The sequence below is a fragment of the Periplaneta americana genome, chromosome 1, assembly GCF_040183065.1.
Source record: "Periplaneta americana isolate PAMFEO1 chromosome 1, P.americana_PAMFEO1_priV1, whole genome shotgun sequence".
NCBI classification, from domain to species: domain Eukaryota; kingdom Metazoa; phylum Arthropoda; class Insecta; order Blattodea; family Blattidae; genus Periplaneta; species Periplaneta americana.
The window spans coordinates 112,439,306-112,463,999 of record NC_091117.1 but is presented as its reverse complement, the minus strand read 5'-3'; the positions used below and the strand labels follow the sequence as shown (position 1 = coordinate 112,463,999).

The 24,694-nt window shown below is 35.0% G+C and overlaps 1 protein-coding gene across 12 annotated transcripts in view; it reads left to right on the top strand.

Moving 5' to 3' along the window:
- LOC138699781 (protein FAM50 homolog) overlaps positions 1-24,694 on the top strand; it is a 245,250-nt gene that overhangs the window by 147,018 nt on the left and 73,538 nt on the right. For all 12 annotated transcript variants that reach the window (XM_069826018.1, XM_069826010.1, XM_069825992.1 and 9 more), the window contains one exon: positions 11,321-11,423. In XM_069826018.1, coding sequence (XP_069682119.1) covers positions 11,321-11,423 — 103 coding nt within the window. The remainder of the gene's footprint in view (positions 1-11,320; positions 11,424-24,694) is intronic.

The window sequence follows — 24,694 nt, the reverse complement described above, 5'->3', positions numbered from 1 at the left end:
CTATCTGCCACCTGGGAACGTGCCCTCTAGGGATTACAGGTTCCCCAGAGAAAATAACTAATTGACCATATTATTCCTAACCTTCTTATTGCATGATTATATATATATATATATATATATAATCAATGTGATTGTGAAAATTTAATTTGTCAATTAATCAAGGTCTTTAATTAAAATATTGTTTAGGTAATAGCAGGACGAATAGAAGGAATAGTGTACGCACTCAGTGAGTTTACACGGGCCCGCCGCAACGCGGCGCTTCTATCGCGAAACTCCTGACTTGGAGGAAGTTCACAGTTCTTGTTACGCTAAACGTAGTCCTTTTTAAAAGCAAATTTCTACCATTTAACCAGTCTATTCGTAACTTTAGGAATACCTGCATAGTCCCTTATTCATAATTAATAGCCTTCTCTCAGTTAATACTATTATGAACGTTCGTAACAGAAAATACAGTGGAATCTGAAATGCTATGAAAGCGGTAAGTTCAGTATTTAACAAGTTGCGAATTCAGGGACAAAAAACTCTACAATATGTTAAATAAAACCAGAGTTGAAAGATATTTTACGTGCTTATAAATTAATTAAATTACTCACCATATGAATGATTAGTTGCCTGCTACCTTCGAGAGTTTGCGAGATGACTTGGCGGATTTACGAGCTTGCAATTCTGTTCGGATTTCCTTTGTCCTGAAGAAGAATCTGCACTTTAAGTAGTGGTAAACCAATTTAGGAATAATATCCATGATGTGTTCTCTGCAACAACCTGCTCCCGAAGACTGGATCGTAAGAGCATCAATAGTGTCAAGACAGTCATAGAAGATATCATCCCACATTGCACTCGCTGAGCTAATCTTTTCTTTAATTTTCATTTCTGTTTGAAGAAGTACGTCGTACACAGCTTGGGAGGGATGGGTTAAAAAACTGACGTTTCTACCGGATCCGTAGTCCATGATTTGGGTGAGAGCTGCACAATGTTTAGACACATTACTTTTCTGTCGAAGGGACTGGACACAGAGAGTACACGCAATAAACTTAGAGGAATGATTTACGATATAACCTGCCACATGATACACTAAACATCTGCCAATCAACACGGCAGGAGTGGTACTTACTAACTCGGGCACAGCACTTTCCCAGCCTTGACCATGCATTTCTTCACAAAGAACAATTTTTTCTTCTATACAAGTTTCTACAGACTTCTTAACTGCCTTGTTACGTAATTCCGCATTTCGCGCTAATGTTCGCATTTGGTTCGCAAAAGATGTGAGTAGTTTATCACTTTTCGGTTCACAGTTTCATGCAATGTTCAGGACCTGCTTTGCAGGGACATAAATACATTGTAATAAATGCATATGGAGGAAATCTATCGTCGAAGGATGGTCATCTGAACTGAGTGAACGTAAAATTCCGAAGTGACGTTCCAAGGGGTCTTGGGTGAGTTTCCCTGTTAGGACATATTTGTATCCTTTGCTCCAGAGCCATTCACTCATTTCTAAGGTACTCTGCAAGGTTACTACTAAAGACTCCATTGTTATACCAGAAGCAAATGTGTTGGTTGTAGTTCTGAGACATTGAAGAAAATCAATAAGGAATTTGTGGTTAGAAGAATCTTTATAAAGAGCCTTAGCAGGAATGTGTGAATTTAATGCGTCGGCAATGCAGTTTAAATGCCTTGTAAATTCTTCAGTGTCCTCACAGCCCTCGAAACCCGGTGACCCTACTTCACGATAAAATTTGAGACCTTTGGCGACACTGTCACTGAAGAGTTGGAACGCAAGTCTGGCATTCATTCTCTGAAAGGACGAAGGATCTAGATGAGCTGTTGTCATCTTGGGACAAACCCTAAGACCGGCGCATCCAGATAAATCTTCCTCAAAAAGTCTCCTATGAAAACTGAAATTGATGTTTTTCTCCTTGTAAGAGAGTTCGACTTTATCATGGAAATAATTTCTTATGCATTTCAATATGTGCACAAAATCTGAGAATGCCCATATCTTCCTTTTTTCGTTGGACGGATTAGGAATATAGCATTGTGCTGGAAATTTTTTTCCATTGATTTCTAAAGATTTCCAGGCCTTTTTATTTGTTTGACTGCCATCACAAGTGAACCAGACTACTCTCGCCCCAACTGCTTCTAATTGTAGTATAACTTGAATAAGAATTTTAACAAGAATATCACCTGGAGTAGCGTTTCTGCTAGCGTAAATAGCAATTGGTTGAATCCAATCTTGCATAAATGGCACAAACATAAATACTAGTGCATGATTGGCTAATTGCTTCTTTTGGACATCAGTTGTGAGATCTCCGAAATCAACAAATCCGTCCACTTTAAGGGAAGAGTTATTAAAGTGAATTTCTTCTCTCAGTTTGACCTCATCGAATATTACCACTCCGTAATGTTTATTTTCATCTATTTCATCTTTATAGAAATCTGAAATAGCACTCAAGGAATGTGGATTTACACCATATGGACACTTAAGTCCTCGGCAAAGTTTTCTTAAATGCTTTTGTGAGGGAAGGGGCAGCAAATCATGTCGCAAACAATGTCTGTACCCTTTTGGTGATTTTATTCTAAACAGCAAACTCTCCAAAATAAAGTCAGCACTATATCTCATTCCACTGGGATTTTTGAGTCCACATTTCTTTATCATTGTATCTATAATCATTTTTTGCTTCTTACTAAGGAATTTACTACCTCTATCCTTAATTTTTTTTACATTTTAACTGCTTTTCTATTAAACAAATTCTGGCTTTTGCCGAGGACAGACTGATTTTAGCCCTTGTGTACCGTCGATTCAAATTTTTAAGTTGCTTCTTCTTGAATTTGAATCTTATTATCTTCATTACTGCTAGACTGACCTTGAACGTCAATTTGAACCGCTGTTATTGTTGAATCTCCATCATAAATGTCTGCATTCTTCTTTCTTCTTTTCCCTGTGGGTTCACCATTCTTCTGTCTCGTGGGTGATTTGCGATGTTTTACCTGACTTGATAAATATTTCGGTAAATTAGGGAAAATGTGAGGCACAGATCCTGGTTTTAATTTCCAACGCACTCGTGGCATTTCTGCTTTTGACCTTTAATAATGAAACAGTCTGATTTTATAATCATATCTTCGGAAAAATGCACATCACAAATACGGTTATTTACCGAAAGCTGCCTATCTTTCCGCGGAATCGCTCTGGCCCATTTCCCAAACTCATCTTTTTCTTTGGGAGGTGAAAAAAAAATGTCTTTTGTCACTATTTCTACCATATCCCGATCTACAACCCGGAGCAAAATAGTACGGCATTTTTGCAATTATTTTTAAACCACCACACAATATTCTTTTGTCACTGGTTAATTCAAAGCAAAACAAATTGAAGACTTCTACACAACCCCAAACAACAAAGCATACTAACAACCCCTAGCAACTTTCATCGTTAAACGCACGAGAAATGTATTGTCGAGGTGTCTGACCTCAGAAAAGAAGGAGTATAGCGATCGAAGCGCCACTAGTTCTCAGGTCCGCCACCGACAATGAGAGAACATAGGAGTGCATACACTATTCTTTCTATTCGTCCTGGTAATAGTTACATTTAGTGTAGAAATTTTCCGTGAAAATGATATTATTACAAAAGTTTTGGACTCGTTAATTTTCATCGTGTTATTGTCTGACCATTTAGCAATCGAATTGATGTCATGTTTAAGAGTCTGACAGTCAGCGTTACATTTGATTATATGATTAAGATCGTCAGTGAATAATAGACAGTCAGAACGTATTCTTTTGGATATATCATCAATAAAGACTAAAAATAGAAGAGATCCCAAAGTTGGGCCCTAGGGCACAATACCTATAATGTTAAATGGATCAGAGAGAGTATTCAATAGTTGTACACATGATTGTCTATCGTTTAAATTATTTTTAAACCAGTTTACGTAGCTTACAGATAGTCCTATATTTTCTCATTTATGTAGTAAAATATTGTGTGGAACTACATCAAACCCTTTACGGAAATCAAATCATATTGAATCAGTCTGACACTGCATTTCAACTGCTGGTAGAATCTGATTCAAATAAGAGACCAGATTAGTTGTAGTGGATTTAGATTTAGAAAAACTATGTTGTGCGTGCAGAATTTATTTTGTTTTTTACATAAAAGGAAATATGTTTATGAATTATGGTTTCAGAAATTTTTTAGAACTCATTTGAAATAGAGATAGATCTGTAATTGTTTACTTCATTACTTTTGCCATTTTAAAGGCATAAATTACTGCTGTTTTTTTTTTCCGAAATGAAGGAAATACCTCAGTTTTCAGCCTCAAGCTAAATATGTGAACTTACAAAGGTCTGAGGATTTCGGAACATCTTTTAATTATACAATTCGTAATTCCATCTGTGCCATTTGTTTTAGTCTGCTTTGATTTTTTAATTACCTTGCTAACATCATCTTGAGTTACTGTAGGTATAGATAGGCTGTCAGTACAATTGGTTTTATCGCTTTCAAACTTAAGATTAAGCTTTTTCTGATGATATGCAAATGCATTGACAATATCTTTTGATCAGTAAGGTGTTTATCATTAATGATTAATTCAAAGGGTGGTTATCAGTTTTAAAAATGATTCAACATACATCCAAAACTTCTTAGGATAATTTTTTTATCAATATTTTGAAGTCAGATTAATTTATCAGGTTTGATTTTTTATTTTACTAGTTTTCTATAGTAAGAAAAAGTTTCATAATACAAAGCAGTTTTGAATTTTTTATAATTTTTATGTCTCTTATTTTTTTCTTTTTCTAATAAATTGACGTAAGCTGTTTGAAAACTATTTAAGATATCTAAACCTTTTAACCATGGTGAATGAAGATATGGCATTTTTAACATCACTAGTCTAATACAATTCCAATTATAATTATACCGACTAATGTAGAGATTCAAGTATTCACCTTGTGTATAATTTAGGAAAGAACTTTGTTGTCTATGAATAGAGTAAGATAATTTAACTTCCAGATTTAAAGAAAGTGGTGGATGAGAGTTACCTTGCAAAAGTAGAGAATGAGTGGCCAGTTTGATGTCACTCTCAGTTACATTAGTAAAAACTAAGTCTAGTAGATTTCTGTTATTGACTATGCAGTTAATTTGTTGCAACCCTAAAAACATAATGGAGAGAATAACTCTTGTGTCTTAATTTTAGTGTAGTAAAGTATGTCATTAGCATAACAAGCAGATGACCAATTCATACCAGGAGCATTGAAATTACCGAGAATTATTATTCTATAATTTTAATTGAGTGAGTCTAAATATTGTTTTCTAAGAAATTAAGATAGGATTTTAAGAATGTGGGATTTGTATCCGGTGAAAAGTAGTGATTACCTTTCAACTTATTGTATCCATCATCCTTAGTGATCTGAATCCATACACATTCACTAATAATTTCTAAGTCATATCTCCGATATACTAGAGGTGTCTGATTGTTGATAGCTATTAGAACACCACCACCTCTGACGTTTTGGTCAAGTATTTCAAGATAATTACTTGAATTACACATTGTACATTAATGTAAAAAACTAAGAGGCATACTCCTTGGATTTCACCAGTTCACTAGTGGTGGTGGCGGTGGCGGCGGTGCTGTGAGTTAGTTCAGTAGTGAATCCTCTATGTTTTTACTGTTGACTTTTGTACTAAATCTTGATATAAACAAGTATTTAGTTTTCACTCTCTCTGGTGGTATTTCAAGTGTACTGGAGGTCAAAACTCCAACAGTATGATATTGTGGTGGTGGTGGCAGTGGCAACGATTTTTGGTTTTCTTTCTAGTTACATTTTGTAAATCGTCTTCATCATTAGTCATTAAACACTCTCGGAGCTTTGACCTCATTACTATTACTATTAAGCTGAGTCACAGGAATGTTGGTAGCAGATGCTGACTAAACAGAATTACTCACTTTAACACATTATGACAACACTTTGCTACAGGCTTTCTTAACAATACTTTTCTTAGACTGTTGACTCACTTTAGTTTTCAGATGATCTAATTTAAGAAGACAATATCCCTTTTCTAATATTTCCCCCATTTTAATTTTTAGAGCTGCATTCTCACTTTTGCATTACATCACTTTTTTTAAAATTATTTTTAACCTACTCTAAAATAACACTCACTGTATCCAAAATGGTGACACTAGTCTTTCTGTCTCTACCTGGATAGATAGGGAATCCACAGAGGGTAGTCTCGGCAAATGCAGATCTTGATATGATCTTGGTGATATGATCTTTTTTTCAGATGCTTGCTGCCTAGCCCTTACCAATGTACCGTCCCTTTGCGCCATTTTGAATAATAAGAATAATAGTAATAATGTACATAAAATATTCTAAAAACGAGTATGCAGAAATTGTGTGAGATAAAAAGTTATATTTATTTTATTTATTTATTGGGTTATTTTACGACACTGTATCAACATCTAGGTTATTTAGCATCTGAATGAAATGAAGGTGATAATGCCGGGGAAATGAGTCCAGGGTCCAGCACCGAAAGTTACTCAGCATTTGCTCGTATTGGGTTGAGGGAAACCCCCAGAAAAAACCTCAACCAGGTAAATTGCCCTGACCGGGATTCGAACCTGAGCCACCTGGTTTCGCGGCCAGACGCGCTGACCATTACTCCACAGGTGTGGACTAAAAAAAATTGTATTTTAATGGGAATTAATTGCATTTAACAAAATAAAAAATTGGGCTTTATTGCATTCGAACTTTTATTATTATTATTATTATTATTATTATTATTATTATTATTATTATTATTAGTTGTCATCGTCGTTATTATTTTTTATCCTTATTGTTATAATAATAATAATAATAATAATAATAATAATAATAATAATAATAATAATAGTATTTAAATTGTCCTACTCTATGCATTCAATCAATCGATTTTTTAATACATGTGATACGCTTTTATACACAACATTTATGAGTCAGTTTTAGCTCATCCAAAATGAAATGAGGTCAGCCCCCTAAGGTTAACAGAGGTTTAAATATTGTACTTAAAGAATTCAAGTAGTAGTCATTCTCTAATTCTGGTTGAATATTATTTAGACTTGATGGTAATTACGTGTTATTATTAATTAATTAATTCATTAATCAAATGCTAATATGCCAGTAAATTTCTATCATGTTATTACTAGACAGCAGATTTTCAATCCCTACACAGCGACAAGATGTCACATCTCTTGTATTAATAGCTTTGCAGTTTAGTATGTGCTGTAAGTTCGTAGTTGAATCCTCTTCTCTGCAGAGAACACATAAATTCCAATTCTGAAGAGATAAGTTGCCAAACAGTCATGTCCAGTTACTAGTCTGAAGTTAGCCACTACTGTTCTTAGCCACTACTCTTCTTGGAGAATTAGGAATAGATTTTTATTATTTAAAATTTCGCATCAGTATTAATTTTTTACTAACTATTATTTAATATCGTCCGTTCATAATTTTTCTGAATACAAAATCCCAGAATTAAATCTTCATTGCATTGTGGCTCCTTTCTTTGAAAAAGAAGAAGAAGAAGAAGAAGAAGAAGAAGAAGAAGAAGAAAATCTGCATTTTCATTTCCTTATAATCCACAATGATAAGGTATCCACATAGACTTACTAAATAACCGCTAGACCGCTCACTGGCGCTAGTGTTATGTTCCCAAATTGAACAGTCTACGAGCGGCCATTTGCTTGGAAGAGCTGAATAAGTATGGTTCTTTCGTGTGCTGCTTTTTATTGCAGCAATGCACAAGGATGTAACGGTAAAGAAGGAAGGAATGTTATATTTCGCTGGTTAGTTAATCCTTAATTTCTACGACGATTTTTTCTCCATATTATGTTACAGAAGACAAACTATTGTACTTGCCATGTGACTCTTTATGCTTCAAGTTTCCTCTGAGTAAAGATTCCCTTAACCGAAAGTGGATAGGTGCAATCCGCAGAGAGAATTTCTACCCTACACTGAATCATTCAGTGTGTTCAACTCATTTCTAAGATAGTAATTACCTTTCAATCTACGTTATTATGCACTGTTATTGTCCTTACTCTATATCATTCATTTTCTTCAAACAGGTGTTGTTTCAGTGCATACATGAATAATAAAATTATTTACCGAACTTAAACATACAGAAACTGCATAAATTATAAAAATATATATATTTTTTATATAACTGATTGAAAGTAATTCCTGTCTTAGTTACGGATTAATGAAACATTTTCTTATGTTATTGCTGCTGCTACTGCTATTAAGTTATTACTACTACTATTCCTGCTACTGCTGCTACTACTTTTTTGACTTCATACATCAGTTTAACCTACAGATTGAATTAAAAAGTTGACATATTAATGCTTTTATTAACCGTGGTTATGAATGTTCACATTCAGAGTTTCCATGAAAATGATGCAAGTCTGAACACAGTACCTATGTCTGACAGCCAGGGTTGTCGGGTATCCCAATTTAGGCGGGATTCTCCCAATTTGCTGGTTGAGTCCTGATTAAAGGGAGTCAGGATTGACAAAAATCCCGATTTTACAGATATTAGCCTTGAACACACTTAAACAAATTAGTCTGTATTTCCTATTATCCGATATTTTTATTTATATATTGACTCAAATGGTAACATTGTAAACACAGAGATAACCTGCGGATATTTAGTAAGTCTATGAGGTAGCCCAGCTGATTGCAACTAAATTCGCAAAATAATACTTCTTCTAGTTCTACCACATTGTTGATTATTCCGTTCCGGTCCCTAGTCGCTGTTCTCGCAATTTGTAAACATTGTGTATCTCAAGTGCGTTGACTGGCAAGAAAGATAGGATTTTGATATCGTACTTTACATTAATAACAGAAACATACAATTTCTGCGTTTTATAGTTTAGTGAACTATGTTTAAACATGGATTCATCGTCAGATAGTGAAACTGTTGCAGTACGGGTTCCAAAATTAATTTATTAGCAAATTGTTAAAACGTAGGCTATTTGCGGTTAGTAAAAGAAAAAATTATTGTAGTGTTCACTGTACTGTGTGTCCTTCGTATTTTAGTGTTTCTCACGGAGGCGAATAGGCCTATTACATTAAAAAGTACGCGAACACTGCAGAAAACTGCTATAAATCTTATGATAGGCTAAACTGTTGACAAGTCTAATGTCTTAGGTTAGCTTCTGATATCCCGACTTCCCTTACAGAAAACCTAGCAACTCTGCTGACAGTAGAGACACGGTATTAAAGGTATTGCAAAAAAAGTATTGTTCCTTTAAACAAAACCATTTAGCTTTCGGATATGCAATACGACACGTATTCAAATAGCGGTTTCGAAATCCCGCACGTTTTCTACCTACAAATGGCGGCTTTCTGCTGCTTCAATTTGGGAACATATTTCTCAGTTCTCTGCTACGGCGTGGTAGGGGCTCGGGTATCCATTGTAAAGCAACTATTTATGTTTGTTTTTGTAGAAACTTAATTTTGTTATAGATTTCTCTCACTCTCTTGTTTACTGATGTTTATGAAACAATAGTTTGAATTGCAAATTTTGAATCACAGAATATGGCTACTTTGGTAAATGAATTTAATCTATAAATTATTATTGTTGAAGATCAGTATAATTAGCTTCTAATTCATCCTCATATTATGTAGGATGTTCTCCTAGTGTAAGGTTAATGCAAAAAAAATATCACAACACCTGTTTCAGCAATATTGTGTTATTTCAGAGATGGTTTTGTGTATGTGTAATGACTGTGATTGTGGGTATTCATTCATTCAAGTCTGCCCAAGGGCAGATCTTTTACTGTAAACCCAACATTCTTCAATCTTTCTCATGTTCTTAGTCTCTGCTTATGCTCCATATATCTTAATATTTTCTATCATCTGATATCTTCTTCTGCCCCGAACTTTTCACCATTCCTTTCTGTGCATCCTTAGTAGGCAATTTCTTCTTAGCCAGTGACCCAGCCAATTTCTTTTTCTCTTCCTGATAAATTTCAACTTTATTCTTTTTTCACCCACTGTTTCTTAGCAGAGCTTCATTTCTTATTCTATCTGTCCATTTCACATGTTTCATTCTTCTCAATATCCATATTTAAAATGCTTTCAGTCGTTTCTCTTCACTTCGTCGTAATGTTCATGGTTCTGCCCCATACAATACCACACTCCTCACAAAGCACTTTATTAGTCTCTTCCTTAGTTTTTTTTTTCTAGAGGTCTGCAGAACATGCTCCTTTCTCTATTAAAAGCTTCCTTTGCCATTGCTATCCTCCTTTTGACTTCGTGGTAGCAGCTCATGTTAGTACTTACAGTGCACCCCAAACTGCTCACAGCTGTCATTTAGCTCCAGTAGCATATCCCTTAGTATCATGTCCTCTTCTGCTAACAATGTCATATCAGCAGCATATCTTATGCACTTCATTATTCTTCCTCATTTCACCCCTCCCATGTGATTTTGATCATGTCTCCTTTATATGAAGTAGTTTATTGTTACAAACTTTGCTTATTAAATGGTTACTACAAGAACGAAGTGTTATAAACAATTAAATTCAGTGAGTATAAAATCTTTTGTTTACAAACTAAAATATGAGATTTACAATATTTTTTTGATTATACATATTACTATAATATTAAATCATTTTTAAATAAAACAAATTAATTGTTAAATCCATAAAGATTGACCAAGATTTTGGCACTGCAGAAGTTGTCCTTCATTCATGATGGAGTGTGATGGTGTGCGAGGCAGTCATGCCTCATATCCAGGCAGAATCTAACAACTACTTCTTTCTGAGATTTATTCTTGTAGGTTGACCATGTTTCATACATCCTTCCACTTTTTTGTATTGATTTGGAGAGATAACTTTTCCTCGTAAAAGTTATATGTTTTCTTATTGATATTGCTTTTGATTGATTCCCCTGATAGATTTTTCTCCATGGTGTGTATTTTTGCCCCTCTCCCTTCTTAATAATAGATCTGTTATGTGTTTTGTAGCTCTCCTGATATCTCCTATCTTTATGGAGTGTGTGTGTTTGTTTGAAGATATACTTTCGAATGTGCCAGAATAACTGCTTTCCTGAAGGTCTGAGGTCTATACAGAAGTTACTATAGTGCCAGAAGTATGGCTTCATTTCTTCATGAAAATATGTTGTGTTTCTGCCACAGAAGCATACTGTGAAAACTCTTTGCAATAGGCACCTGCTCTTGCAGTATTTGTTGCCTTCATATGGGATTGTCGATACCCTGAGTCATTTTTTTTCTGGGTAGTGTACTTTCATTGTCTCTAATGTCTTGGCTTTTAAAATCCATTCTGTTACTGTATTATCTATTTTTTAACAGGAATGGGCAGCCAAACAGTCTACTTTGAAGGAAGAGGAAATAGATATAACATTTAGCTACTGGGATGGATCAGGGCATAGGCGAACTGTAAGAATGAAAAAAGGTAATTGGCAGCCCATCTTTGATATGTTATCATTATGGTCTGTTACAGTCTCCTTCCAACTTGGTAACTTTAAAATGTTTTTATACCATGTTAATTTAACATTTTCCTTTATATTCATACAGAACATTGAAAATGATTCACTATGAACCCATGCAGGAGATAATGCAGTAGTGCAAGATAGTTTGGTGGTACCCACTCGCTTAGAATAGAAACTTCAATTTCCTAAAAATAATATTAACTACTAAAATTTTCCATTTTTGTACATACAGTGTTGTAGTTGGCCAGAATGCAGTTCCAGTAAAAATAGCATTAGGATCCACAGTTCTAGTATATATGGATTCCATGCATTACGAACTGACATTCAGAATACATTTTTCTATCAAAAATCTTGTTTAAAATATGTGATACATTTAATAAGTCAAATTTGACCGCATGGTTTAATAAAGAAACTATTGGAGGTTATGTTAATTTAGAAAATGCATTTCAGAAACAAAATTTGTGTCCTATATTGAATGTAGTATTTTTCGTTACAAACTGACAAATGTAAACTCGTTTTGCAGTTGACCATGTTCTTTTCTCAATTTCTTTAAAAGTTCAGCCCGAAAATGATTTTCAAAAAATCCAGTTGGAGAAGGAGGTTTTAACTTTCATGTACAAAAAAATAAATTCACTTAGACTTAATATTAAATGAGTTATGGTTAAAAAGTAGTGTGTTACGAACTGATGTATTAGTGTTGCATTCTGACATCTCTGAATTTTATATTGGTTGTTATTATTATTTTGCTGTGTTCCTAAAGAAATAAAGTACCGTAATAACTAAGTGCAAATGCCTAGTATAGTATATTTTAACAAAATACAAAATATATATTGAATATGCTATTCATGAAATGGAACTCAGAAATTATTTTAAATTATAAATTTAATGTTATACATCTAATATCAGAAAATAATAGAATTGAAATTATAAATCATTGCTTGAAGAACCAGTGCATAGAAAATTTTGATGATAATTGTGCCCATGGGACTCACAACTCACAATCAGGTTTTTTTCCTCTTCAATCAGTTGTGCTTCAGATGTTGTAACATGTTTAAGCTTATCAGTCACAGAAATGCACTTGGCAATGCTACCTTGACCTGTAGGTTAAGTATATGAAGCTACATGATCTTGGCCTTGATTCTGTCACTGAGATAAAATAACATACACACGTGCATTACACCATTATATACTGTACTGAAGAAATCCATTAAGCAGGAAGCTCATTAAAAAATAAAATATACGCCAATTTCACGCGTAATTTTTTACGTTAACCTGTTACATTTGTCGAGCTTTCTTATTGACTCAGCACATGAAAGGTCAGCATACTCTATTGTATTTAAACCTAACACTCTTACATAATGAACTTTCTGTGTTCTTGGTATAGGTGAAATGTGTGTCCACCTTTTGTCCAGAAACTTTTTTGCAGCGTCTATATCAGCTTGAAACACTTCCTGGATATTAATGTACTGGCTTTTCTTGCTCACAACATGGACAAATTACTCAGTAATATTAAGACCAATTTCCAAATGCAGCAAAGACCAATGGAAGAGGATCTACTAAAGACAAGGAATATAAGACCATCAAGGATAGGATAGACATCCAAAGTATGCCACGGAAGAGTGCAGTGGCCCTATTTAGAATGGAAGTTGGACATAACTGCCTCACCGAACATCTACACAAGATACACTGTCTTCCTTCATCCAGGTGCACATTTTGTCAAGAAGATGCCATATTCAATAAATACCACCTGGAAAATTGTAAAGGACTGATGGGCAATAATCTGACTTCATTATATTGGGAAGCTAGGGGGAAAATGATGCAGATCAAGTAATCCCCAGTGTCATTGGAGAATAACAACAACAACATGGACAAATGTATTTCCACATTTTGCAGCCAACCATGCTATCTTTTTTACATGCCCTCCAATAGCATCTACTGCCCTTTTTCCGTGATACGATTCAAAGAAGTGCCATTCTACAGGAAATTCAAATATTTTGGTTAAGGTAAACTTCTGCTTGAAATGGCTTGCAGCCCCATCAGAAAAAAAATTGTTGTTTTAGGTTGGGAAGAATTTTAATCATTTCTGAAAAAAATGTTCTTATGCAAATGTCAACAACAAACTCATGTGCTAGATAATCAGAAACAAGAGCAAATGACTGTTTTTGAATCTCACTATCACACTCCCTTTTAAACCAAGCAACAACTGTAAAAAGTGAGATCTGACTATTGTTACAATGGGCAGCCTGTATCTCGTCTTGTTCCCTGCAGGTATAGTTTTCAGGACAGTCTTCATTATGGCTTCATTATTATCAACATTTTCTCGAGAACATTTAAATGTTTGTGATTGCTGTCTTTTCACATACACGTGATTTAGGAAATGGGGAAGATGATCACGCAGCTGTTCTATGCAATCAATAAAGCCCTGGTTTTTCTGAACCGACACATGCAACATGCGAGGTGCGAGGACCGCCTCGCACAAATCCAGACTACATAAAAGATAGTGAGTGGTTTCTATAACTTCGAGATGCGAGGTCTGCGCACCTCACATCCATAGAAACCACTCACTATCTCTCATGTAGTCTGGATTTGTGCGAGGCGGGCCTTGCACCTTGTACGTTGCATGCGTCGGTTCAGACAGAAACTTCTTTCACCTCAATTTGGGCTCTTCTAGTACTTATTGTCCACAAATTTCACTCACATGGTGAATTAACATGTTCATCTGTTATGCCTATTTCACTTATCGGGCACTCCTCACAGTCTAATTGCATACATTCACTTGTATTCTGATCACACACCACTTGAGCTATAAACTTGCGAAACTCAATCTCAACAGGTACATGCTTATTGTGCAAGGCTTTGAGAAGAAATTTAATATTTTCGTGTATTACGCAGGTACATACATTGAGGGGAATGTCACTCTGTAGACGCACATAAGCAGGACGTAGTTTGCAAATTTAGAAAAACTCAAATGCATATTATCACTGTTCTCTAGTAATAGTGCATGTGCTTCTTTCACTGACACCAATAAATATCTAATGCGGACTTCTTGCATTTCACCATTAATACGAACCCTTTTGAAATCTTCTCTCCCAGGAGCTTGGTACAATATCGTAACATCTTCATAGAACTGGAGAATTACTGTGTGAATGTTGTCCAGTAGTTAGTTTTTAGACTTATGTTCATATGTTTTTCTTGATTATTAAGTCTTCCTTCCATGCTAAATTAGCACTGACTTCTTTTTGTTTGGTTGGAGAGTTGGGCAGTGCTTCTTCAACTCGTTTTCTGCATTTTCTGTAATGCTGTCTGCTTTTAAATTCTTTTTTAGGCGTCACAATGTCAGCAAGATCATCACCTTCCTCAGTTCTTCTAAATTTATCTCTCAACCTTTGAGCTCGTTTATACTCTCTATTCTTTGGTTTAAGTTGTTCTCTGCCACTTTCAGTTTTTCTGAATGCAGTTCTTTTCTTCCTAATTCTGACTTTCTCTTTTTCTTTCCATTCTTCATATCAGTCCTGCTCCTTTATGCTTTGCCTAAATTCACGTTGTCTTTGTGCTGACAATTTTGCCGTAACAGAAACAAATCTTGTTTAATATACTGATATAGACTTAGCCTTAACAGCAACTACACGCACATTCACCTTCACAAACGTCTTACTTATTACTGATCAAGCAGGAGAGTCAGAGTAAAACGCGCCATTGCAAACTGACATTTTTGTCATGGCATTTGTATGCAGAAAAACTTATTTTAGATAAAAATGGTCAGGTATTTTTTTGTTTGTACTATAATGTAGATTTTGAATCTGAAAGGAATTAGTATTCCTTTGCTTACAGTATATGCTGTTTACGAAAGTATTTACATGTTGAGCATTACGAACTGACCAGACTTGCAGAGAATAATTATATGTCATTATAAAACTCGTATGTAAAAATTACACTGTATCATCCTTTATGTTGAGGAAGTACCGAAGTGTGACATGGAAAAAATTAATTGTATAAAATTAAATATTTAGCCAGTGAAATCTCACTTTGAAAAGTGCTGGTTGCACTATGATTTCAGTATGATATTTAATTTCGCAACTTTTGATTTACAATATGTACGTTCACGACATATGTTTCCAAATTTTCTTATTGACACACAAATTCCACAATTTGGGACATCTGGCCGAAATCTACGGCTGACCACTAGGATCCAGAATACAAAGCAGAGGTTAAATTAAAAATACAATATGATTGCGGAGAGAATACGGCACAATGATAAATTTAAAATGAAGTACAATTTGATTTCGGAGAAAGATGAGATGAAAATGCATTGAAGAGAAATGAATTGAAGTAAAAAAAAAATTACATAGTATTATACAAGTGATTGTGTAAAATGATAATGAATCTCTCAATACCATTAGACAAATTTTGTTAATGTGCTCGTTAGAAAATTTAAGAGAAAGGAGAATGGTTTTGGTTAACTTAAATGAAGTTCCCCTAGCGCCAAAAAGAAGTCCTTTCACTTTCCATGTGTTAATATTCATTTTGTATCTCTCACTGAAGTGAGGAATAAATGGGTTGTAAATAGACTTCTTTTCATCGTTAACGTTATTGGCTTGTTAATCATCCTTCTCAAAACGGACAGTGGGGTTAAGAATGAGGCTTCTTTGATTCCGGCGATCGATGGCTATAATGCCTGCTCTTCTCGTTGACCCATTCTCAGCCAAGCAGTGCACTTCTTCGTAAACCTCCCACTTTGCCTTCCAAAGAGTGGTTGCAATGGAGCGTCTCACTTTATGGTGGCAACACTTGAGACATTTAAGAACACATTTAATAAATAACAAACAACCCTACTATAGTTTCAATTTTTACCCCTTGAGTTGACATATTCATGGAATCACTCTATAAATAATACAGGAAACGAATGATGATACAATTTGGGGACTTCTGAAATAGCAGAGTTCCAGAATTTTATTTTTTTAGCTACAGCACTGTGTACATACCTTGGTTAATGAAAGATGTTCGAAATGACTTCCTTCCACTGTTACACATTGCATGCATTTCTTCAGAAAAATGGCATTTACTTGTACAAGTTCTTCTTTCTTGATACTCCAAATTGATTGATTGATTGATTTCTTTGTTTATTTATTTGTTTCTTTGTTTGTTCGTTTATTTGTTTCTTTGTTTATTTCTTCGTTTCTTTGATTGGTTTGTTTATTCATTTATACATTTATTCGTTTATTTATTCATTCGTTTATTTATTTACTTATTTCTTTACTTAATCTGACAGGATTAAGGCTATAGGGCCTTCTCTTTCATCCTACCAGACAGCACCTACAAATACAGTGCTTATACTAACTGGCTTTGCAGGAGAAGTGGCAAGCAGAACGCAGAGACTCGAGGAGTTGTGTTGGTATCGTGCAGGTAGAGTCAATGACCTTGACACATTGAGTGATGGAGGGTGGGAGGGAGCAATAGAGGAGATGTAATATTCCCACGTTCAAGCCAGGCGCTTCACAGTACCACACTTTACATCGCTGCCAGGTCGAATACTGCCGCACTCATGAACAGCGAATATTTTCTAAGTCCATTTCAGGTCACAGCGATTTTACACAATGGATGTACTTGTAGAAGCGGTTTGGAACTGTGGTATTACTCCGTATCTGCGTCTCGTAGACCAGCGGTAGAGTGCTCGCTTAATGATTCGAAGGTTGTGTGTTCAGGCTTTGTTCAAGTTTTCATTTTATTTTTTAATCATTCTTTAGCAATATAAATAATATTCAAGTTATCATTTGTATTCTGTTACCGTTCTTTAGCAATATAAATAATATTCAAATCATTATTTATATTGTTATCATTTTTTAACAATATAAAGAACATAAATTTAATATTAGGTTTGGAACAATACAGTTGCATAATACTGGTGTTAGTTTATTCTTTTTATATTATTACATTATACTTTCTTGAAACACAATAAAATGAAAAGTAGTGACGAGGAATTGAACCTGAGACATTGACATCTAAATTCCGACGTTCTTCCAACTGAGCTACGAGGGCACAAGTATAGACACATTTGCGGAAAAATTGGCCCAATCCCCCTCCAAGCTTTTCTGATGATTTATAGAAGCTCGTCCAGAATGTGAGGGACAAAAGCTAATTGGGATTTCCTGGTCTCTGGTCGGGTCAAAAATCCTGATAGAACTAATGAAGATGGAACCCTTGCGATGAATTTCAGTGAAGTCCGGAGGGCCCAATTAGTCAAATCCACTCTCCTCACCTCCATGCTTGGGCCCCCTGGGATCTATTAAGATGTGAAAGAGACAGTGGTGTGCGGAAAGCAACAGGAAGTTACCGCATTTATCCTTCCCAAGAAAAACTGCAAACATGAGCAAAGAAAGCTTTTAATAGAAAAAGGAGCATCACCAAGTAACTCATATTATCAAAAAAGTGCTTTCAATACTACATTCCTTAAACAGCATTCGAAAATTTCTCCTGCTATCACTCAAAGAAATACTAATGGAAACACTAGTAATGCCCCATTTTGATTATTGTGATTTTCTACTGACTGACCTCAATGTCAACCAGTCACAAAGATTACAACGTGTTCATAATTCTTGTGTTTGCTTCGTCTGCATCTGTCGCGCTGACGACATTACCCCATCCTTCCAAACTCTAAACTAGCTATGGCTTAACGAACGTAGAAATTTTCATTCCCTTGTTCTCCTTTTCCAAGTACTTCACACCTCTACACCTACCTACTTTGCCTCCAGTTTCAGTTACCTGTCATCATATCATAATCTCTTCACACGCACGCAAAATAGCCGCATACTAACCATACTAACACATAAGACATCTATTTATCATACACAATCTCGCTCTCGTGGAATACTCTACCCAGTGACATCAGAGACTGTAGGAATTTAGCAGCTTTCAAAAACAAACTTATTAACCATTTTCTTACTACATAGAGTAGGTGTAATTTTTACTTAATAAAAAATTTTCTTTTCTTCACTCTTACAATAAACTGTCTAGCCCTTATTAATCAGTTAATCTTTAGTACGCTGATTTTTATTGTATTTGTAAATTTAATATTGTAATTATAATTGTAATGGTAGTCTTAATATTGTAGTTGTAATCCCCTGGTAGAGGGGAAGAGAAGGCCTGATGGCCTTACCTCTACTAAATAAATAAAAAATCTGCGGACCTCTGGAAAAAGAACTAAGGAAGAGACTAGTGAAGTGCTTTGTGTGGAGTGTGGCATTGTCTGGGAAGAAATATACGACGAAATGAAGAGAAACGTATAGAAGCATTTTAAATATGGAGAAGAATGAAGCATGTGAAGTGCACAGACAGAATAAGGAATGAAGTTGTATTGGAAAAAGTGGGTGGAAAAAGAATGATGCTGAAACTGATTAGAAAGAGAAAAAGAAATTGGTTGGGCCACTGGTTGAGAAGAAACTGCCTACTGAAGGATGCACTGGAAGGAATGGTGAACAGGAGAAGAGTTTGGGGCAGAAGAAGATATAAAATAATAGACGACATTAAGATATATGGATCATATGTAGAAACTAAGAGGAAGGCAGAAAATAGAAAAGATTGGAGAATGCTGTGTTTGCAGTGAAAGACCTGCCCATGGGCAGAACACTTATGTATGTCCAGGATGCCTGGAATGTCATGGCTGAGAACAGTCGCTATTTGAAAAGACTAGTCGATTCCATGCCCACTTGACGAGATGTGATCGAGATGTGGGGAAGCTAGACTAAATATTGAATCGTGGCTTTTTGTTTTGTTTTTTGAATGCTTAATTGTTTGTATGTTCTAAGGTATACGCCAGTAAGTTTGTTTTGTTTATGTCACAAAAGATACTTTTATTGAGAAAAAAATTTTTTTTTCTTTCCATTTGCAGCCATAATGTCATAATAAATAATGATAAAGTCATTGCATAATTCATTCATGAACCTGATGTTAATTACTAAAATAATCATAAAAGAGACAGGAGCAATTATGTATATTTCCTCTTGCTCTCTTAAAAACAAAACAAAAAAGAACATAAAAAGCACTAGGATGTGTTTGAATGCAGAACCTTGCGAATACCAGGTGAAACGCTAACATTACACTATAAAGTAAACACAGAATACTTTAATTATAACTGTAGATATCAGGCAACGTGGTCCAACAACATGTAACATTGCTTGTCTCTGAATTGTAGCGAAGATACATGAACAGAACTTTGCATCTAGAGAGCGGCCACTTTTTCTTTTGACAACTGTACAACAAATACAAACAGTGGCAAAAATAATAGAGATTAAATTAAAGCCCTATAGAGGGTTAACAGGACCAAAGAACGATGATGATGATGATGATGATGATGATGATGATAAATAATACATTACATTTTAAGGGTAATACTGACAATATGAATTATTAGCATAGTTGCAATATTGTAAATTTTGATACTGAACAACAATGTAATTTTATTATCTCAACAATAATTCTTCTCTTTCTACAATTTAATTTCACTCCCATCAACAATGGGATTTGCTCTCCGCACAGCAACACAGCATTTGTTATTGCACTCCACAAACGACAATGACAATTTATTTGGACTATTACGAACAACAATGAACTGTTAATCTTAACTAATATTCACAAAGCACTATTTGCAACACAGAACTGTCAGTTCTCAGTTCACAGCTCATTTGTCTTGGCTAGTTCTTCTAGCTCAGTCACTCGCGTTCACAGAATCTCGAACCACAGACCTTCAGAGACGATCCTCTGCACTTCGAACTCAGGTCCCCCAACTGCGGTCCACTGCACTCGAACTCCAGGCTTCAGGCTCCACAGTTACGGACACAACTCAAGTCACGCTCTGGTCTCGAAGCTGGCTTCACTGCTACACAAGACTGTCTGGCTTGCTCTTCACTGACTTTAAAAACACTGCCTTACTGACTGACTGACTGACTGACTGAAGTTCACTCGTGTTTCTTCTTTTATAACTAAACCATAGTTACGAGAAATTTCTACGGGTGTCCTCTCGAATTATCTGGATATCTCCACTTCGACGGACTTCTGGACGATTCGGGAGGGTCCGTCCCCCCCTTCTTTCCGCACGTAGCAGTTTGCTTCCTTCCTCACTCGGCAGTAGCAGACGCGCGCACAACCTCCCCTCGCTGCGTTGCCGTAATACACCCCTTCTGCCCTCTCAGCATGCAGATGCTCCCCGTACCAGCATTTCGTCTGCCGCGCGCCCTGTCGGACATGCGTTCAAACCCCGGTGCAGCTGTCACAATATTGTGTGTTCTGGGTTAAGCAGAATTTGCGCAACCTCACAGGTGTTTAACAAGCAATTCCATGAACTAGAATGTGATTCTTTAATCCAAATTTAAATTTTTATATTTTCTGACAATTTTTGACATGATCAGGGAGAGAATTCCAGAGGTGTGGAATCAATATGCTGAAAGGTGATGAGTAGAAAGATGTTTTGTGCATAAGAATAGAGAGAAGGTACATGTTCCAGGTTCGAGGAGATGCTAGGTGAGAGAGTGTAGATGATTTTAAATAGTAATAAGAGGGAGTTGAAGAGTTTTCTTTCTTTAGGAGGATTGCCAGACAACAGTTCTAGTGATGATGTTGTATGGTCGAATTTTCTAATGCTACAAATGAAAAGAACGCAGATATGTGAACACGCTGTAGTCTGTGGACAAGATCAGTATTTAGGTTCGTGAATAGAGAATCACAATAGAAATGAGGCATCATTAAAGTTTGAATGAGATTCTTTTTAAGGCTAAAAGGTAGAACATTAGTCAAGTGTTTGAGGGATTGAAAATTATAGAAAAACTTATCTTACATATAGGGGTCATTCTCACGAAACTCGTCACTTTTGGAGCTCAAAAATGGCAACAACTGAAATTGTTAGGAGATTAATTGTTTGCTAGGTATTGGTTATAGGTTTGAAAGATAAGTCAGGTGTGTTTTAGTGGTCATGTCTAAATCTTCATGTGCTACGAGTAGTAAAACAAATTGAATTTTCAAATTCCATGGTGTCTACAGTTTGAATACGGGAATTTTTACTATGGTTTGGTAAAGCAATTTGATTTATACACAGACTTGAAGCGAATATTGAAATTGAAATAAATCACAAATTGTAATTGAGATTAATATTACCTGATTTCTATCAGATATAATGCTTTTGGGCATATTACAAAATGAAATAAGTATGTGTTTGCTCATAAACTTATTTAATTAATAATGTGAATGGTGTCACTAACAGTGATACACGTATTAATTTATGTGAATTATATACAATAATACAATCTGGTTACACTGATTCAATGAAGATATTTAAATAGAAATAAAAAATGTTTCACAGTACAATGTGTCTCAAACATAATTGTTTCAAGTAACATAAATATTATTCTTGTCTGCATTAATTAATAGACAGTGTTTTATACAATACATATAATTATAATAATAATAATAATAATAATAATAATAATAATAATAATAATAATAGTAATAACAATGATAAAATATATAATATGTAATCAATTACCCTTCAAGTCTGGTTCTTTTATAAGTACATATACACTTATGCCGTACAAGAAAACAAGATGATCTATAAAAGACACAAACCAACTCCTCTGTTGCTTTTTGAAAGCATTTTAGATAACGGTGCAAATAGCCATAGTAGCTGACGTGCCCTTCTTAAACCCCACTAACTAACCAACTCCTCTACACAATTTGAAATTGCCAATGACCATGCCATAGTAAACATATTGAAATCTAAAGATATAACAACTCAATTCATTGAAAAATAACATATTTTGAATTACCTTTATGCCATTGATACAGATATGCTTTCACAGTACCATGGAATGCTTATATTTGTACTCTGAATTGTGGCTATTCTTTTGTCTGTAGGAATTATTTTGATGAACAGCTGTATGAGAAACTATTCTCTTACAGTGCTGCAGCACTCTATATTTCTGAATTATTTTGCCGCTTACGATATATGGTTACTTTTATATCCTCCATAAGAAAATTAAGATTTTAGTTGTTGTTCTAGCACCTCTCCAAGGATCTATTTTCTTTATTGTGTCAGAAGGAATTCGACCCTTTTTAGAAAAAATACGAATTGCAGTGCGTGGGAAAGATTGTTTTACTTTTTTCTTCTCCGTTTTACAAAATGGAGTAGAGAATAGGCTTATTTCAATTTTTTCCTTAATACGTGAAGAACACTTTTTCAATTATTCTGCTAAATGTTTCAGTTTTTCTGCTAAATGTTTAAGCTTAGCTTTCGAATAACTTTAGTACATTTTTTATCATCAGGAGATCTTTTTGCATCCTTTTCCAAATTACTATGATTACTTTGTTGAATATGTGCGTTCTTCATTTTCTTCTGTTATTCTCTCATCTATTCTCTTCGTTTTTTTCTTCATTCTCTTAATTCTCTACTACTCGTGACCGAAACTGTCTTAATTTTTCTTAATTCCCTATTATTCATGGCCGAAACTATCTTAATTTTTCCATGCTTCTTCTTCTCAGCCCATCTCATACACTCCGATGCTAAGTAAGCAGCGTACTTTTTAGGGTCTGCTTTCATTCTTTGCCATTGTAAACGCTTTGCTTCTCTTTTCTTTGCAAGTTGCACGTTTCGACTTTTTTACATTTTCTGAATCGCCAGATTTCTTACTTTTTTAAATGTTTGTCTTTAAGGTTTCTTTTCTTGCCCTTTTCTTATTCTCTTTATCATTTTCAGTCCGCTAGTTAGTCTACAACCACTCATCCTGTAATACAAATTACATGATACAGTTGGAATATTGTATCCATATAGAATTATGTAATGTTAGAGGTTGTATAGTTTTCCACCTACATCATAGACATCACATCAGTAATAATTATCATGATCTGTGAACTAAATATTCTGCGCTAAATAAATGCACGGTGTTTACAGCCAAAGTGTCCACATTTCAGACTTTGCACTGCTGTGTTATAATTACTTTGAACCATATTAATTTTTCCGATTATATTTTAGAAGTAGCCTATGAAATCATTACTTAACCACCAGTTGGTAATTCCTCCTTACATAATTGAGCTGGCACTTTATCCATGGTGTCCACTTAAAAAAATGAACACTTGCTATTCGATGATGTTTTTGAACTTGACATACAAGTACTGATTGCTATGTGTCTGAGAAAGCATTGGCAATTCATCGTCTTTATCTGCCGAATGTTCTGGTAGTATCACATTGAACTTCTCCTTCAAAGCGGCAAATTTAAAGCGAAAAATCGTTCATTCCATGGCAAAGCCTAAAACTCGTGGACAAAAACTATACTACTTCTGTAGTGACACTGAAACCATTGTATATGGAATGTTTACTTCCTTCAACATACTTTTAAATACAATATGTTTCTTTATAATCGGATTTATAGTTTAAAGGTGATATTCATTCAAATTTATATTCTGTAGTGCGACACATCCACGGTGTCTACATGTTTGGGTATTCCTAGCTATCCATGGCAGTAAGAAAATGTAATGTTAAATGTTATGTTTTATTTAACGACGCTCGCAACTGCAGAGGTTATATCAGCGTCGCCGGATGTGCCGGAATTTTGTCCCGCAGGAGTTCTTTTACATGCCAGTAAATCTACTGACATGAGCCTGTCGCATTTAAGCACACTTAAATGCCATCGACCTGGCCCGGGATCGAACCCGCAACCTTGGGCATAGAAGGCCAGTGCTATACCAACTCGCCAACCAGGTCGACAAGAAAATGTAATATCGACCTATGTTTAGGGCAGATAACTAGGTATAACAGTCCTATGTTATTTGCAAAGGAAACATTTTTCAAGTTGCAAACCATTATTGAAATACATATAAGGGAAAGAAATGTGATGGATTTCGTGAGAATGACCCATATAGGACTTTGAAAAGTTAAATTTGAATCTAAATATACTCCTAAATTGTTTACTGTTTTGCTATATGTAATTGTGGTATTATTTATTTTGTGTTCGATACATGGCTAGATGTATTTTTTTTAATGCTCGTTGGTATCTCATTATAACTTGCGATTTGTCTGGATTTAGCCTAGATCTTCATTAATTCTGGTCACAGTCATTATTCTCTTGTGGTACTGACTTTCATTTCCTGAATTGCATGTGGATTGCTTTTATAAATTTTATCTCCATAAATAAAAGTTACAGGCTTAAAAATTGGGAGATCTTGCGGGGCCACAACCCTTTGTTTTTATAATCCT